Source organism: Hyla sarda, chromosome 8 (assembly GCF_029499605.1).
Source record: "Hyla sarda isolate aHylSar1 chromosome 8, aHylSar1.hap1, whole genome shotgun sequence".
Taxonomy (NCBI): Eukaryota; Metazoa; Chordata; class Amphibia; order Anura; family Hylidae; genus Hyla; species Hyla sarda.
In genome coordinates, this window is record NC_079196.1 from 82,543,317 (window position 1) to 82,562,013 (window position 18,697).

Consider the following 18,697-nt stretch of genomic DNA (forward strand, 5'->3'; position numbering starts at 1 on the left):
TTAAAGGGGTATTCCAGGGAAAAACTTTTTTTTTTTAAAATATCAACTGGATCCAGAAAGTTAAACAGATTTGTAAATTACTTGTATTAAAAAATCTTAATCCTTTCAATAATTATCAGCTGCTGAAGTTGAGTTGTTGTTTTCTGTCTGGCAACAGTGCTCTCTGCTGACATCTCTGCTTGTCTCGGGAACTGCACAGAATAGAAGAGGTTTGCTATGGGGATTTGCTTCTACTCTCGACAGTTCCCGAGACAGGTGTCATCCGAGAGCACTTAGACAGAAAACAACAACTCAACTTCAGCAGCTCATAAGTACTGAAAGGATTAATATTTCTTTTTATAGAAGTAATTTACAAATCCGTTTAACTTTCTGGAGCCAGTTGATATATATAAAAAAAAGTTTTTTCCTGGATAACCCCTTTAAGTATACTGTGAATCTTTATTCCTAATGCCACAAATTGTCAGCATCACAGATTAAATTTGTTACAATGCAGAGACTGAAATCTGCAGATTCAAACACACCAAAATCCGTATTAAACAAATGAAGAATTTGGTTTTGTTTTGTTAACCAAATAAACTCCGTGATTTTTATGCTGTGTGTACACTCGGCCCAAGTCACTCCTTTCTTCTTAGATCCACTCCTGGCTTTTTGCAAAAAAAATTGCATCAACAACTGCACATGTAAATCCAGTGCAAGGCTACATTACACAATATGGAATTTTGTTCAGAAATGAAGGTGCAGCAGCCTCCCATTGGACCTGCAGAAATCCACACAGACTGTACTGGCAAGAACGATGATGCTGCATGTCTGTGTGGCCCTAGTGCCAAAGGATTTTGATGGCGGCTCCAGCAGGAATCTCTACTCAGAATATCTCAGAGCGTTTTCATAGTGTGAACGTAGCCTCATGTTTATAAATCAGCTTAAGCACCACGGTTAGCACTAACTTCCATAACTACTAGAAACAGAATAGCACTTTTATTAGATTGACTATTTACATGCTGGTTTGAGCACAATAAAGAAAAAGCTAGCAAGTGATCAAACTGGGCCCTATTCTGCATCTTATTTATGAGAGGAAACATACAGAAAATGCTTATATGGAATATACATAAGTCTAATTATATTGTTCAAGAGGGAATAAAAAAAAAAAAAAAAGTAATTAACATAAAAGCATACGAGCCCTAAGAATGTTGAGCCGCAAATCTAAAATAACAGGAACTGTCAAGGGAACTGGATTCTGGCAAAAGTCATCCGAAATCCATTCTGAATTAAAGAGGTATTCCGCTACTCAGCGCTTGGAACAAACTGTTCCGAACACTGGAGTCGGCGCTGGGAGCTTGTAATGTCATAGCCCCACCCCCTCATGATGTCTCACCCCGCCCCGTCAATGCAAGTCTATGGGAGGGGGCATGACAGCCGTCATGCCCCCTCCCATAGACTTGCATTGAGGGGGCGAGCGTGACGTCATGAAGGAGAGGGGATATGACGTCACAAGCTCCCGGCGCCGGCTCCAGCGTTCGGAACAGTTTGTTCCAAACGCTAAGCAGCGGAGTACCCCTTTAAGCAACTTTATTTTTCTCTTTCCAAAAAGAGTGTTGCTTCTCCAGTGAGACGGAGATTAAACAGAAAATAATCTTTGTCTCAGAAGCGGTGGCGGTGGGCGGAGGGCATATTACACAGAACAGGTTTGTGAACATATGTTGAAAGGTCATTTCCATGAAATAATCTCAATTAAAATCAACAAGGACAGAAAGGAGATTATCACGGTGGGCCCCGGCTGAAATCCCCAAAGTGACGCCAATCATTTAACGGCATTCTCAACTTTGTACAAAGCAGAAATGGAAAAGTGTTCTGAATGTTTCCATATGAAAAAGATAGATGGATTGCCTTATTATGTGGGAAGAAACGGCTGAAATCCGGAACACAATGTGGTGACGTCATTACAAGAAGCAGTAAGGAGAATGGTGAGGAGCTATAATATGTAAATTGTGATTCAGCTGGTACAGTACTCTCTCAGGTCGCTGTGAATGCCAATGTGGATGATGATGATGATGATAGTTGTCATGCCGACAGTACTGCATGCTAGAAATGAAATGTAACACATTATATAACGTGTGTGGGTCATAGAAACCTTTCTTCCACCTGACATTCTAAAATTAACACAGTGCTCTGAAAACTTTACAATTTCCCTGCTCTGTTTGCTCAGTAGTAAAGTATAGAACGCAGTGAACTGTGAAGAGTATGCCCCATTATAAGTGGGGGCCGCAGCAACCGAGGTGGCCAATGAAAATGTTCCTTGCTTGCAAGCATAAAACCATTTGTGAGTGCGCTGAGAGAGAGAACGGGACAGGTGGTTAGGCCATTAATATATTTTGCCCAGAAAAGCCCTTTAAAGTGATTTTAGTACAAACCTGCCAGGCTATCTGGGTATTTCCTGTTGGAGTTTGGTCTCTAACTACACATCCCATAGTTCCATGCTGGTATATGTGAAATTACATTCCTCCCTTCCACCCATTGCAGCACAAACTAGCTAAAAAAAAAATCAGTGTTTTCTAATTAGGGTGCCTACAGCTGTTGCAAAATTATCTCTCTGTCGCTCCACCCATTAAAGCAGGACTGGCTCCCTTTGCACAGCTGACTATTGATCTCAGGTCTCAACGCACTGCAACTTGGGAAATCCTGAGACATGAGTAATTTAGTATGCTGTTAAAACTATATATTGGTGCGAAAATCACATAAGAATTGCAAGACTACCATCACGCACAGGTACAAACACTATATTATGAACTACACTAACTTTACAGCCCCTGTAGCATAGTCAAATAAAATAAAAATCCTGGAATACCCCTTTACATGGGTACTCCGCTGCTCAGCGTTTGGAACAAACTGTTCCGAACGCTGGAGCCAGGAGCTCGTGACATCATAGCCCCGCCCCGTCATGCCCCCTCCTATAGAATTGCATTGAGAGGGTGGGGCATAAAGTCATGAGGGGGCGGGGCTATGACATCACAAGCTCCCGGCCTCTATGTGAGGTGGAAATTTGCGACCGCTCCTCCCCTCAGCTCTCTGAAGCTAGAGCTGGGTGGAGCGAAGGCAAAGCAGAGGACACAGGTCTTAAAGGGAGAAAGAAGCAACGCCCCCCTCATCTCCCCCTCCTGGAGGACACAGGTCTGCATGGGAGAAAGAAGACAGAGCAGTGGAGGATGACAAAGTGCATGGGCCAGGGATTTATATAGACTGCAGGGTCTGGAGAATAAATCTCGGACTGGGGATGATTTCTATGTGAGAAGGAGGTGGTGGGGGGACGGGACTCCTGAATGACATATGCTGGGAGTTGTAGTCCCTGTTATGTGTGTATACTAGTGTTTCCCAACCAGGGAATGCTTTGAGTTGTAGTTCTGGAACACCTAGAGGCACCCTGGTTGGGAAACACTGGTGTATGACCTATAGAGGTGTGGTGAACTACAACCCCCAGGAGACTACAGGGGCAGCTGCTTGTGTTATACCACAGACTGAAGACTCCTAACACAACATGCTGGAATTTGTAGTCCCTGGTCTGTATACTCTATAGAGGTGTGGTGAACTACAACCCCCAGGAGACTACAGAGGCAGCATGCCGATGTTATACCACAGACTGAAGACTCCTGAATGTCTCATGCTGGGAGTTGTAGTCCCTTTTGTGTGTGTATACCAGTGTATCCCAACAAGGGCTGAGTTATATTAGTTTGCTGTGTATAACGTAGGTTTCCTCGGGCTGCAAGGGGGAACACGAACTGCACGGGCTGGTTTCTGCTTTTTCATGGGGTGTTCATTAGCCCCACAAAGAGGATATAGAAATGCATGGGGTTTGTACAGGACATGAACATCACTGTATGAACCCTGTGCATTTCTATGTCATACGTAGAAATGCATGGGGTTCATACAGGGAAGCAGAAATGCACTGGGTTCATACAGAGAAGCAGAAATGCACGGGGTTCATTATCGGCAAGGTAATTGCCGATACCGATAATGCCCAAAATCGTGATTATCGGCCGATAATATCGGCCATACTGATAATCGGTCGATCCCTAGTTCATACAGGGAAGCAGAAATGCCCAGGGTTCATACAGGGAAGCAGAAATGCACTGGGTTCATACAGGGAAGCAGAGATGCACGGGGCTCATACAGGGGAACAGAAATGCACGGGTTTCATACAGGGGAGCAGAAATGCACGGGGTTCATACAGGGAAGCAGAGATGCACAGGGTACATACAGGGAAGCAGAGATGCACAGGGTACATACAGGGAAGCAGAGATGTACAGGGATCATACAGGGAAGCAGAGATGCACAGGGTTCATACAGGGGAGCAGAAATGCACGGGGTTCATACAGGGAAGAAATGCACAGGGTTCATACAATGGAGCAGAGATGCACGGGGTTCATACATGGGAGCAGAGATGCACAGGGTTTTTACAGAGACCTTCATGTCAGCGTTCATTGCACAGCAGCTTTGAGAGAAAATCATGTCAGGAGGAACGTACAAGAGAAATAACACTGTAGCATGTAATCTTCATCCAGGAGAAATTGAGAAGGAGGGGAAAACGGATTTTGGCCGCGGCCGCCAATTGAAATCTACACTTGCAGAATTCTGCAAGTGTAGTTTTAGATTAAATCATTAACCTGTCTAGGACCAAGGGCGTACCTGTATGCCCTCAGCGTTTCCATTCACCACCGGTAACCGGGCGGTAAACGGAACGGGATGCCTGCTGAAATCGTTCAGCAGGCATCTCGTGCCAATGCCTGGGGGGCTCCTGAGTCCCCCCCCCCCCATGTTGGTCAATTCAGATCGTAGATTTGCGGCGATTCCAGGTCATTTGGGTCTCCGGTGACCCGGTAAATGAGGGTGTTCAGGGCTGTCCAAGACAGCTTCAATCACCCTGAAGTGATAGGAGTGAGGTGGCAGGAGTGCCACTCCTCCAATCTCTGCTATTGGTCGGTCAGAAGCGGTAGTCCGGGCAGAGCAGGGGAACTGAGATGTGAGCAGCGGTGGAGGTCCAGATCTTGCATAACTACAACTCCCAGCATGCACTGACAGACCGTACATGCTGGGAGTTGTAGTTTTGCAACAGCTGGAGGCATACTGGTGGGGAATCACTGAGTTAGGTTCTGTTACCTAACTGGGTGTTTCCTCACCAGCGTGCCCCCAGCTGTGGCAAAACTAAAACTTCCAGCATGCACTGATAGCTGAAGGGCATGCTGGGAGTTGTAGATATGCAACAGCTGGAGGCACACAAATACAACTCTCAGCATGCCCAGACAGCCATTTTATGTCCGTGCACGCTGGGAGCTGTAGTTATGCAAGATTTGGATGGCCACAATTTAGAGACCACTGTGATCTACAAACTGTGGCCCTCCAGATGTTGTTAGGCAACTACTCACCTCCTTGCTCCCGTCAACAGCACAATCGCCACCCGCCACAACTAGGAGAATCGCCGCTCGCAATCAGTAAGGGACCTTCACCGCTGTTCACATCAAAGTTCCCCCGCTTTGTCCGGACTACCGTGGGTGGGCAGAGCAGGGGAACTGAACTTTAACCCTCACGCCACCTCCCCGATCTGCTATTGGTCGGTCGTCACCTCACTTCTATCACTTCCGGGTGATCGAAGCTGTCTTGTGCAGCCCCAAACACCCTTGTTTACCGGGTCACCGGAGACCCATATGACCTGGAATCATCGCAAATCTCTGGTCTGAATTAACCAACATGGGGGGCTCAGGATAGATTTCAATTGGCGGCCGCCGCCAAAATCCGTTTCCCCCTCCATCTCAATTTCCCCTGGATGAAGATTTACATGCTACAGTGTTATTTCTCCTGTACATCCATCCTGCATTTCTGCTTCCCTGTATGAACCCCGTGCATTTCTGCTTCCCTGTATGAACCCCGTGCATTTCTACATCCCTGTATGAACCCTGTGCTTTTCTACATCCCTGTGTGAACCCTGTGCATTTCTACGTCCCTGTATGAACCCCGTGCATTTCCACATCCCTGTATGAACCCTGTGCTTTTCTACATCCCTATATGAACCCTGTGCATTTCTACATCCCTGTATGAACCCTGTGCATTTCTACATCCCTGTATGAACCCCATGCATTTCTACATCCCTGTATGAACCCTGTGCATTTCTACATCCCTGTATGAACCCCATGCATTTCTACATCCCTGTATGAACCCTGTGCATTTCTATGTCCCTGTATGAACCCCGTGCATTTCTACGTCCCTGTATGAACGCTGACATAGAAATGCACAGGGTTCATACAGTGATGTTCATGTCCTGTACAAACCCCATACATTTCTACATCCTCTTCATGGGGCTAATGAACACATGAAAAAGCAGAAACCAGCCCGTGCAGTTCGTCCTCCCCCTTGCAGCCTGAGGAACCTGCGTTATACACAGCACACTAAAATATATATATATATATATATATATATATATATATATATATATACACACACACATTATATATATACACACACACACACACACATACAGCGTTATGCACAGCACACTAATATAACTCAGTCCTGGTTGGGATACACTGGTATACACACACAAAAGGTACTACAACTCCCAGCATGAGACATTCAGGAGTCTTTAGTCTGTGGTATAACACCAGCATACTGCCTCTGTAGTCTCCTGGGGGTTGTAGTTCACCACACCTCTATAGGTCATATACCAGTGTTTCCCAACCAGGGTGCCCAAAAATACTACTCCCAGCATTCCCTGGTTGGGAAACACTAGTATACACACATAACAGGGACTACAACTCCCAGTATGAGTCATTCAGGAGTCCCGTCCCCCCACCACCTCCTTCACACATAGAAATCATCCCCAGTCAGAGATTTATTCCCCAGCCCCTGCAGTCTATAAATCCCCAGCCCGTGCACTTTGTCATCCTTCCGTGCTCTGTCTTCTTTCTGCAGTGCAGACCTATGTCCTCCGAAGGCAGAGCAGGGGGAGGGGAGATGCGTGCAGTATGTCCCCCTTCACACATCATCCCCAGCTTTCGTGCAGTATGAATAAAGGAATCATCATTATTCACCAGACTGTAAGTAAAACAAAAGGGCATTGACTACACAAAGGAAAAAAGGTTTTTACACCAATTTAGAATGGATTCTTTACTATAAGAGCAGATAGACTATGGGATTCTCTGCCAGAAACACCCATGGTTGATTTATTGAAAGATATATAAATGGGCCTGGATCCTTTTTATTGACCGTTATATTATTTAAGTTATATGTATTAGATTTCTAAAGAAGGTGTTAATCCTGGGATTTATTCCCTTATTTCTATTACCAGATTTGGAGAATATTTTATCCTTAGATTATGAAAACTGACTTCTACTTCACGGTTGTTTTTATCTTCCTTCAGAATTAACAATTCAGGAGAATAGGATAACTACAGTATGACTAAATAATAGAATTTGATAAAATGCAGTTTATAAAAATTGACTTACCTTTAGGGTTCGCGTCGGGGCCCAGCCCGTCCCATCTATTGAGTGCTCTCTCAGTAAACTAAAAAAAATAAAATAAAAAATATTATCTACATGCAGGTTTGGTAGGATACTTTCACTAGATCTATTGCTAAGCACTCATAGGTGGCATTTTACAGGACTTTTTTTTTTAATTATTATTAACCTTTTCACCAATAGGCACAACAACTGTGCAGGAGCAGGTCATCATTTTTACTAGTCACAGTAAGGTCGGGTCCACATGATGGAAAATGCATTTCTTGCTAAATCCGCAGAAAGAATAGATATGTCTATATACTTTCTGTGGACGCCAGAGCAGAATTTCTGCTGCAGAAACATCTGGTGCAGAAATTCTGCCGTGTGAATAGTGCAGCAGAATCCCACTGAAATCAATGAGACTCTGCTGCAGCGTGTGAACATACCCTAAGCATTCCTCTATATAGTCAGATGTAACATCTGCTGCATTTGAGTTCAGGGCCTGCAGTGGCAGAATTATAAATCAGCTAAGAGAATGAGCAGCTGCCTGTGCCGATTATGTGTAATCCTGCCAATGTGGGTCCTGAGCTTCCAGAACTGCAGCCAGTATCAAATCTATTGTACCCAGAAAAAGACATACCTATTTCATTGAAACACAGCTGCAGCAACTCGCAAGGGCATTTTACAAGCTTGGTTGGCACCCAGCAGTGTAACCTTGCACATTTTTATTGCATATTTTTTTTTACTTCAAATGAATTACATGGATGTCACTTTACAAAAAAAAAAAAAATATATATATATTATTTTTTTTTTTCAAACTTGGATGCCAAACATCAGATAATTTGTGATTGATTTCAGATTACCACATCGTTTCTAAAACTAAAATTACAGTGCAGTGGCCCCCCTCGGTTTGGCAAAGGTTCTAAAAGAAGCCCCTCGTGAATTCTTTCATACATGCTGCTTTGACAATGGTGGTGGACTAATCTGTGTGCCCACCCCCCTTTTTATGGTGGATTCTGAGTTAGATGTTGACTCTCATATTGGAAGAGACACAACAGCCATAACTGACCAATAACTGATTTTTTTAAACTGTGGCTTACACCATGGATTGTTGACCTACAATAGACTTGCATTTGGCACTATTCAGGTGGCCAAATTTATTCTCAGGAATTAAAAAAATCCAGTGAAGTAAAATTTGGAGGTCAAGTCTTATCCGTGCTTTTATGCCCTTTCCCTGGTATAGTGTGTAACATTAAAAAAAAAAAAAGTTGTGAAAAGGGTCCTATAAAACATTAAAGCAAAACAGTCATCCTGTTCACCTACACTAAACCCAATAGACTGGATTATAATTTGGGTGAGCAGGAGTCTGAAGAGAAGCCACTGAATAAAACGTGTACCTTAGGTCCAGAGATATGTCCCACTAAAGATCTGCTGCTATATTCTTTGAAATGTGCGCTGGAGGAGGGCCCTATCGGTTCAATTTGCATATTTATTGTCATTGGGATTCTGAGGACTACCTGTCATGTATTTATAGAGCATTTAGAAACACTACTGAGTAGAGAGCATTGGGGGTCCAGAGGTCAGACCCCTGCAAGCAGACACTGGTATAGGAGGTAATAGTGCATCCAATCCGTCATCCAATAGGAGCGGCGTACGTAGCGACGTGATGGCGGCGACGCAGACACTTATCCTGAAGATAGAGATAGGATTTTAAATGCTAAAGTACCTCTTGAAGGACACTTTTTAGTTTATTCTCTTCTCCTAACAGCAACAACACTTTTTTTGGGGAACAGGTTGTATTCTTTATGGGCACCCTCCATTTAACCACATCACGTAATGCAAAATAAAATAAATTATTAGTGGGGAAATCAATTTTATCTTTTGATTACTTGTTTAAGCCCCGAAGGAGATAAACATGAAATAAGTGATCACTTATGTATTGCAGTGACCTGTCATTTTGCTGTTCTTTTATTATACCCTGGCCATGGTAGGATGTAAAAGAAGTAGAATCTTGGCAGCAACAATGGCCTTAGGAAGACCCTTGGCAGCCAAGACAACCAATAAATACCCCACTACTCTGTTGCAAAGGAGATAAGGGGGTGAGTGGCAAGTCCCTGTGATGTTGCGTTTTCTAATGGTTTTGGCACCTAAAGGGTTAAATGACCAAGATTGGAAGTTACTCCAATGCTGGATTCTGGTGGTAAGTGACAGCTGCTGATAGCGACCAGCATCTGCTATATATGGAGCTGCCTGAACTCCTGAACCGACACCATCCTTTCCCCAGTGTACATCCACCATACACGTTCAGCCATTGAAGCCAGAGGAGAATTCCAGAAATGTTATTAACTGTAGGAAAACTAAACAATCACCAGTTAAATCCTCTCCTGTTCCAGTGTTCATGCTCGGGAGGTCCTCACCAATCTTTATTTTCCTGTACTCTCTGTACATCCACATGGCCACTGGAACATGTGGATTACAAAAAATACAACTGTATAATTTATCATCTTTAGTTGCAATAGTCAATCATTATATTTCATTGTGACAGTCATTGGGCAATGAACACAGGGCTCGAATTAATTTGCTTTAACCCCTTAATGCAGACTACCGCATTTTTCGCCGGATAAGACGCACTTTTTGGTGCGTCTTATACGGCAAATACACATTAAAACCCTGTAATCGCGGTGATACCCTGTATTAACCCTTCAGACGCAGCGATCAAAGCTGACCGCCGCGTCTGAAGCGAAAGTGACACTAACCCGGCTGCTCAGTCGGGCTGTTCGGGACCGTCGCGGTGAAATCGCGGCGTCCCGAACAGCTTACAGGACACCTGGAGGGACCTTACCTGCCTCCTCGGTGTCCGATCGGCGAATGACTGCTCCGTGCCGGGATCCCTTGCATGGCCGTCGCTCTCCTTAGTCGTCCTCACGCAAGCCGTACCGTCATCCAATAGGAGCGGCGTGCGTAGCGCCGTGATGGCGGCGACGGAGAGCGAGGATACCGGGCAGCAGAGACGTTCCGGAGCGACGGGGACACCCCGGGGACGCGGCGACAGCGATGGAGGGCGACATCCAGGGCAGCGGTGACGGGTCCGTAGCGGCGGGGACACGTGAGTATTACCTCCTATACCAGTGGTCTTCAACCTATGGACCTCCAGATGTTGCAAAACTACAACTCCTGGCATGCCCGGACAGCCAACGGCTGTCCGGGCATGCTGGGAGTTGTAGTTTTGCAACATCTGGAGGTCCGCAGGTTGAAGATCATTGTCCTATACTTTACATTGTATTTGGTTCAGAATCTTTTTTTTCTAGATTTACCTCCTTTAAAATTGGGTGCGTCTTATATACCGGAGCGTCTTAAACGGCGAAAAATGCGGGTATGTTGTTTTAGCAATGTGCACTGGCACAGGGAATGATACATTCTCGCCTAAATGTGTGTGTTTAAGCAATGACCGTGTTCATGTCTTTTTATCCACTTTTTAAAATACAGAGTGCATGATAAGGAAAATATATGTTGATATGACAAAATATCAGCCCAAATCCTCTTCAGTTCTATGCCCAGCATTAAACTAGCTGGCATCTGCAGTTCTTTATTAGCAGAGTATCATAACTGCTGAAGAACCGCAACAATATCAGTTTCTGCAATATAATTTTATTTGTACAGATCTTACTGATATTTGTAATTACTGGAGTCATGAAAAAAGGATGATATGAAATCGATAGGTTATAACCTCTACTTGTTCAATAGGATATTCTGAGCATCAAACCTGAGTCAGCTTAAAAAGAGGGAAAATAAAGCACTGTACAACCTTCATTAAAAAGCGGTTCTCACCTTAAACAGATTTCCCCTGTCTCTGTGATGTTCGGATGCCAGACCCGAGTTAAGCACTTCACTTTTGGAGGCTGCATACAAAAGGAGAGATAAATAAATGTCATAATGTTAGGACAGGAGTGAGACAAGCAATCCATCACACAGGGTAGGATCCCTTTATGTAAAAACAGATTCTTTTTTTCAAAGCCAATAATTGTACTGAAGAAATATTGTTTTAGACATATTTTATAAGATTGCTCGTGGCTGTTTCTTTGGTAACTGTTCTGTTATGGATGATATTTGGCAAGTGCTGGGAGGTTACAAAGTTTTAGGTAAGCTGAGGTACGTAAAATATGCATTTCCTGCCAATAAAACTATAACAGTCCCTTGGAGATTTTACATAAGATTTCAGTTTATCAGAGCCAATACAGACAAATGTAACTACCATGTGATTCAGTCTCTCTCGGCCTATGCATGTACAATAGTGCTTGATGGTAACACTTTCTATTGCTGCTTGTGTTTTACATATATCTGCTCTTTAAAGGGGTACTCCGCTGCTCAGCGTTTGGAACAAACTGTTCCGAACGCTGGAGCCGGTACCAGGAGCTTGTGACGTCATAGCCCCTCATTTTTAGCACTAAACAAAATAAGTGTTGTCTCGGGCCTTTCCCAGGTTGCAGTGCAGCCCGAGACAAAGCAAGGGAGGGTGTCAGTGCTTCTGCGGGTGGAGCAACCGCTAGGTGGAAGAGAGATCATTCTCCACCGGGCTGCAGGCACTTAGTTTTAAAGGGGTACTCCACTGGAAAACATTTTTCTTTAAATCGACTGGTGCCAGAAAGTTAAACAGATTTGTAAATTACTTCTATTTAAAAATCTTAATCCTTCCAGTACTTATCAGCTGCTGTATACAACAGAGGAAGTTCTTTTCTTTTTGTAATTCCTTTCTGTCTGACCACAGTGCTCTCTCTGCTGCCATCTCTGTCCATGTCAGGAACTGTTCAGAGCAGGATAGGTTTGCTATGGGGATTTGCTCCTAATCTGGACAGTTCCTAAAATGGATAGAGGTGTCAGCAGAGAGCACTGTGGTCAGACAGAAAGGAAATTCAAAAATAAAAGAACTTCCTCTGGATCATACAGCATCTGATAAGTACTGGAAGGATTAAGTCTCTTAAATAGAAGTAATTTACAAATCTAACTTTCTGGCACCAGATGATTTAAAGATAAATGTTTTCCAGTGGAGTACCCTTTTAAGCATAGCACACATGGAAGGGAGCCTAGCTGTGCTGCAATGGGTGTGGTGGCTGATGTGTAGGAGAGAGATAAGTCACCTCCCACCTAGAAACAAGGGATCCTGGGGATTGTAGTTGGAGAGGGGGCCCAGAAACAGAAAATAGCCAGTCACACAAACAAGCCAGCAGCATGATGGAGGACACAGGACACTGGCTGACTGGTAATTAGTAAAGTCACCTTATGATGGATAATGCCTATAAGAACCCAATTTGGTGATTGAAATTGAAAGATCTGTGGAGATACTTGCATCCAGAGAATACTCTAGCTGTTCCTTAGCATAGTCCTTTTGGTTACATATTTTTGTAATGTTTTTGTTAAAGGGGAAAACATTCTATTAAAAATAATTAAAAAATAAGAAGTGATATGTGAAGACACAATATAATCTCTCAATACATCACACTCCAGTCTTGCTTTATTTTTTAAATATAATATTTTTTTCCCACCATTTGTTGGTGGTGCAATGCAAATGTGGGTTCCCATATCCATTTTTTTGGGGATTGCCTACTTATCATATCATTGTGTAGGGAGGGTAGAGGACTTGTTTAACTTTATTCTTGCTTTACCCTACTTGTACTTCTAAACATCATTAAAGTCTCTCATCCAGGAGAGCGTGGAAGATGTCAACACCTCAACTCCATCAAGACTTCTATATTAGGCTTAAAGGAGGGGTTACAAATATGTGCGACAAACGAAAAGAAAAAAGAAGAAAAAAATAGCTGTGTAAATACAATGATAAATTTGTTGTTAAAATAAACTTGTAACTGGTCCTGGGGATGTTAGTTTCTTTCTGTCAGTGACTGAACTCTCAGATCCTGACCAATCAGGAGAAAGAGTGCTACTGGGCACACGTCTGCCTGCTCTGTGTCTGTAAGCGAGATGGGCCATTACACTTACATTATGAGTACATCTGTTTCATGTGACATAGATCACTTCTCTTGGCTTGTTCTACTGATCAGTCAGGGTCTGAACATTCAGACTGATTTAAAAAAAAATTTAAATGGCATATAAAAAGTTTTCTTAAACAACAAAGCCCATTTAAAGGAACTCGATTGCTGGAATATGTGACTGCTTCATTGACTTATTCTCGGCAACATGGAATGCATGTAACACTCACTATCCTAAATCCTTCATGAATCCTTATTGCAGGCTTCCTTTAGGGCAAGATGTATGCAATGGTTGCTTTCACAGGAGAGTGATTTTTTTCCTCATTAAATTTAATCGCAGAAGCTCAGAAAACCAGGCTGGAAGCAGTAACTTTACATACTGTACCATATGGTATTGCCCTGCCCAAGCAACATGCCTATTGCAGTGTGTTCCTGGGGCTCTCAAAACACTTCAGCATAGGGCAAACTAAGTATTGCACATATATGATCAGTGCTTTCTGCTCTGCCAAAAAAATAACAGTCCTAAATCGAATGCCCCGCCTCTACTTTAGAGGTATTCTGACTAATACATTAGTATTTATGTTGCTGGGCATAATGTACTGTATAAATATCCACCAAAGTTCCCATTTCCGTAGACTTCCCTGCTATTCACTGATCCTGCTTTCTTCAGAGACGGGGAATGAGAACAGAACCTGCCTGCTCAGCCAATAACTAGTAACCAGCTAGGGCAGGACACCACTGTGGCCAGTGATTGGCTGAGCGGGCGGGTTCTACTTTGACTCCCCGATTTGGAAGCAGACAGAAGCAGTTAGCAGCAGAGAACAGAAGTTTGTGGAGCGGGGAAGGTAAGTTTTGTTTGTTACTTATACATCATCTCCAGAAACATGAGTCTATTCACATGTAGAGAATTCTGCGCAGATTTGATGCGCAGGATTTTCTGCTGCAGATTTCAATGTAAACTGAACACAGCTTGAAATCCTGCGCATCAAATCTGTGCAGAATACTGTACGTTTGAATAGACCCTTAATGTAAAATTCCATAACATACACATTTATATGTATATATGAAAATGCATTTTCTAAACCAGACAACCCGTTCATAATGTTTAACGGTCTTAAAGGGCTACTCCACTGCTAGACATCTTATCTCCTATACAAAGAATAGGGGGTGAGATGTCTAATCACAGGGGTCCCGCTGCTGAGGCCCCCCGCGAACTCCCGTGGCACCTGGCGTTCTAAACAAATGCCAGGTTCCTGCGGCAGTGGTCGTGACATCACGGGGGGATGTGGTCGTGACGTCACGATCACGGCCTTCGGCTCTAAGCATTCTGAACAAAATGTGCACCGGAGTACCCCTTTAATGATAGACCCTAAGAATTAATTATAGGAGCTGTCTAAAAGGTGCAAGTCTTGGGGGTTTTGAAACAAGTAAAGATGAAACAGAGGGCTTATCACAGTTGGATTGGTGATTTCTGACATGCTTAGGTCTATTGCTGCTTTCGTATTAATGTTTTTTTTGTAGATGAGAGGTCTTGAAGAAAACACCAATCATTGGTTTAGTTTTATATTTTAATAATAAGTGGATTAATGTGGTTTAAACATAATGAGAGCTACTTAGTGGACTGCTAAATAAAGCATATCTATAGCACTATCTTAGAAGCTGCAGTCTACAGAAACAAGTGCTGTTTATTAATCTGTGCATCACATCTGTTTCACTACGTCATTGCTTAGAGTACACTCATATCTAGATGTTATCCAAGTAACAGCATCTGTGATGACTACAACAGTGCAACATCTCATACTAACAAAACCAAAGTCAAGAATCAATGGATTCATACTCCGTGTTTTAAAGTGAAGAGTTACTGCCATAAGTATTCATATATATTTAGTAACACTCTTTGGACTGGACAATAGACAATCAATTGGCAAAAGTTATGTGTTAGCAAAAAGTCACAGATCGCAGACTACTGGATGGACAGAAAAATAATAAAAGTTGGGACTGTTTGGACGGCAATTATTAGGTGCTTGGATTTCATCTGTCAAACTAGATGTGATGCTTGATTTTTTATTAATGTATTTTCTTGGTTTATGAATGAGATGAGCACTGTAGATAGAAATTTGTAATGGATTGAGTTATTTCCCAGAGCAGGAAGTATATGAATGTAATCTGTCAGCAGCCTATCTGATGCCCTATAATGCTATACTAAAGCCAGCAATTACACCGAAAGAATGACCTTTGTGATCATTATGATCATGATAAGAAGTAGGTACAATAAATCCTATTCTTTGGAGGAGGCTCCATTTTCAGGGATTGTCTCCCCACCATTAAAAGGGACATATCATCACAATCACGTTCAACTTCTATATAACACTTTTCACTATCTCTTCCTTCTAAGAGAAGTGACCTCATGGGACAGTTACATGATACAATAATACAATGCCTGTATCATCACCTCTGGTCCAATCATTGAGAAGGAAAGGACGGTGAATAGTAAGATTATAGAAGAGAAGCGTGTTTGTGATAGTTTTCCCCTTGAGGGAGTGGAGACTATACCAGTTATGCATTAAACTGTGTATTTTGTTTTTAAATTAATACCTATGCCTAAAATGGGTGTTTTCCTGTGTGGTGCCGCAGGATGCCCAACCAGGAGAAGGCCCTGTGGGAAGGCGTATCTATAGGATTTATGTGAACATGTTGGATCCAGGTGAGAGGAGCGTTCTCTCTTCATAGACGTTAAATCCTACTTCATTAATGCTGTTTAGTAATGCTGTATAGATTGAAGGTCCACTCTCCATTTTGCTTTGTTCTTTTTACATGTTTAAAGCTGTGAGGATGCAGAGACAGCAGCGGACTGGAAGCGTAGTGTATGTGGGGTTACATATAAGTGAGTGGTGGTGATCTGCTGCTTACAAAATAAGTCTATTAATTCTTGTTCATCTGGACTTCTAAGTAACCACTTAGAAAAACAGAGCCAATGCAAATTTTTTTGTGCCATTTTAGATGTTTAACCCCTTAACGACGCAGGACGTAAATGTATGTCCTGGTGAGGTGGTACTTAACGCACCAGGACGTACATTAACGTCCTATACATAACCGCGAGCATCGGAGTGGCACGCGGGGTGCACTTGAGTGGCACCCAGGGGTTGCTGACATTACCTGCAAAAGTGCTGTGTCACAGGCTCGTTTCCTACGTCCTCTATCCGCCTTGGCTCCTCACCATAAAACAGCGCAAAGGAGAAAGAAGAAAACACCTCACCAGAGGTATTAAGTGTAGATCCCATCCCTCTGCCTGCCCTGATAATGCAGGAGCCTGCTGCCGCAGCTTTAAAGTGGTGCTCCTGTGGAAAACTTTAACTTTTTGGCACCAGTTGATTAAAAAAAATAAACAGATTTGTAAATTATTGGTAGGAAGAAAATAGCAGGCGGCACTTCAGGTCTTTGTGCAAATAAAACCGCTTCTTTATTGCTATTCAGCAGGTCACAGCAGAGAGGAACACACCAACAGTTTCACGTTACATAGAACGCTTTCTCAAGGCCATTTGTTAATTACTTCTATAAAAAAATGTTAATCTGGGGCATGGCCTGGCTGCCGAGGACGCTGGCTGCATAAAGTGAGTGCTCCGCATTAGAGGCCTTCTCCAGCGACTTTTAATAGCAGATAGCGCCACCAAACTTGCCACAGCAGTGCCCTTTAGCCTCCTGACCATGGACGGCCGCAGAAAACGGGTCACAAGGCAGGGGACCCTCCACAAATTTAACTTTACCAGAGTCGACCGCGGGTCTCATAATGGCGCTGTGCTGGACAGAGAGATCCCCTCCTCCCACTCACCAGAGAAAGGGCCCCCGCCCTCCTCCTCAGGTCCCAGACGCTCCTGCTCCGATCCAGCTCTGTTTCCTAACAGCTTGTCTCTATCCCTCTCCCCCGCTATGGGGCTACGAGACTCACCCTCCGCTCACCGCACGGACGACCTCCATGCTGGCTCTCCGGCTCGCTCTCTGCTTCTCCCTCATGCAGCCCAGCAAAACAGAGGCCCCGTCTCTCTACTTCTGCTGCAGATGCACAAACCGGAGACTGTAGAAAAACTACTGCGTCATCACCCTCAGTGAGTACATCCCTTGATAATATTTCAGTCTCTGGGCAGATGATCACAGATGTCACCATGAAAGCAATGTTGGTGGCACTGAGGCAAACCTTCTTGGGGGACTTTAACACCATGCTGACCCCAATAAATGCAGCAATTGATGAAATAGGGGGGAGAGTGAATCACATTCAGGATAAACTGGGAGACTTTTTGGAGTCGCACAATGCCTTGATAGACTCCCACACTGCTTTGGAGGAGGAGGTGGATGCTATGAGGGCCAAAATCACTGATTTAGAAGATAGGAGCAGGAGAAATAATATAAAGCTCCGGGGTATTCCCGAAACAATTTCTCCTGGAGATATCCCAACTTATGTGCGTGCTTTACACCAGGCAGTACTTCCATCCTGCACGGCGATTGAATTGGAGATAGACAGGGCTCACAGGATCCATCGTCACCTAGATGACTCGGTCCCAAGGGACGTCCTGGCACGGATTCATTTCTTCACTACTAAAGAAAAGGTGATGGAATATTCAAGGAAGAATGGGGGCCTGCCCGCTCCCTACCACAAGGTCTCCATTTACGCAGATCTCTCCGCAGCTACACTGCAAGCCCGAAGATCCCTACAACCTGTCACCCAAGCACTGCGCACTGCTGGAATACAATATCGTTGGGGCTTTCCGAAGCGCTTACTGGTGCGCCACAACAACACCACCACAATGATTCAGTCTCTCAAGGAAGGACTGTCTCTTCTATCGGACTTAAAACTTTCTCCTGCCCCCATGAGGGGAGTTAACAACGGTCCATCGGCATCCAGGGTCCTGAAGGACTGGTCGACGGCTTGACCTGGTGGTCCACAAACGGCGGTATCAAAAATTGTCGCACAGCATCTGTTTCTGGAAGACATTGCCTCCTGATGCTGTCCTGTGTCCTTTGGTAACAGTGCGGACTATTACCCCACTCCTTCTTGCAAGCTCCAATGTTTGGAGCCACTTGTTTCCCGTTGTATTATGTGTTCTGGTTTGTCCTGCTACTGTACACATAGCTGCACTTTCTGATTCTCACCCTCAGCAGTTCTGTCTATTGACCCACTTCCTCTTGCTGTCATTCTTCATGCCATTCCAGGAGGCACGTGCTGGCTGGGAGGCGCGCCTTCCT

General features: G+C 43.9%; 1 protein-coding gene across 5 annotated transcripts in view; it reads right to left on the minus strand.

The window, feature by feature from the left end:
* The window catches only part of UBE2F (ubiquitin conjugating enzyme E2 F (putative)), a 288,300-nt gene that overhangs the window by 78,248 nt on the left and 191,355 nt on the right, over nt 1-18,697 (minus strand). For 4 of the 5 annotated variants that reach the window (XM_056533947.1, XM_056533948.1, XM_056533946.1 and 1 more), the window contains 2 exons: nt 11,307-11,377; nt 7,488-7,545 (listed from right to left, as the gene is read on the minus strand). In XM_056533947.1, coding sequence (XP_056389922.1) covers nt 7,488-7,545; nt 11,307-11,377 — 129 coding nt within the window. Of the gene's footprint in view, nt 1-1,564; nt 2,080-7,487; nt 7,546-11,306; nt 11,378-18,697 lie in introns of those variants that run through there. The other variant, XM_056533951.1, reaches the window with a different exon arrangement.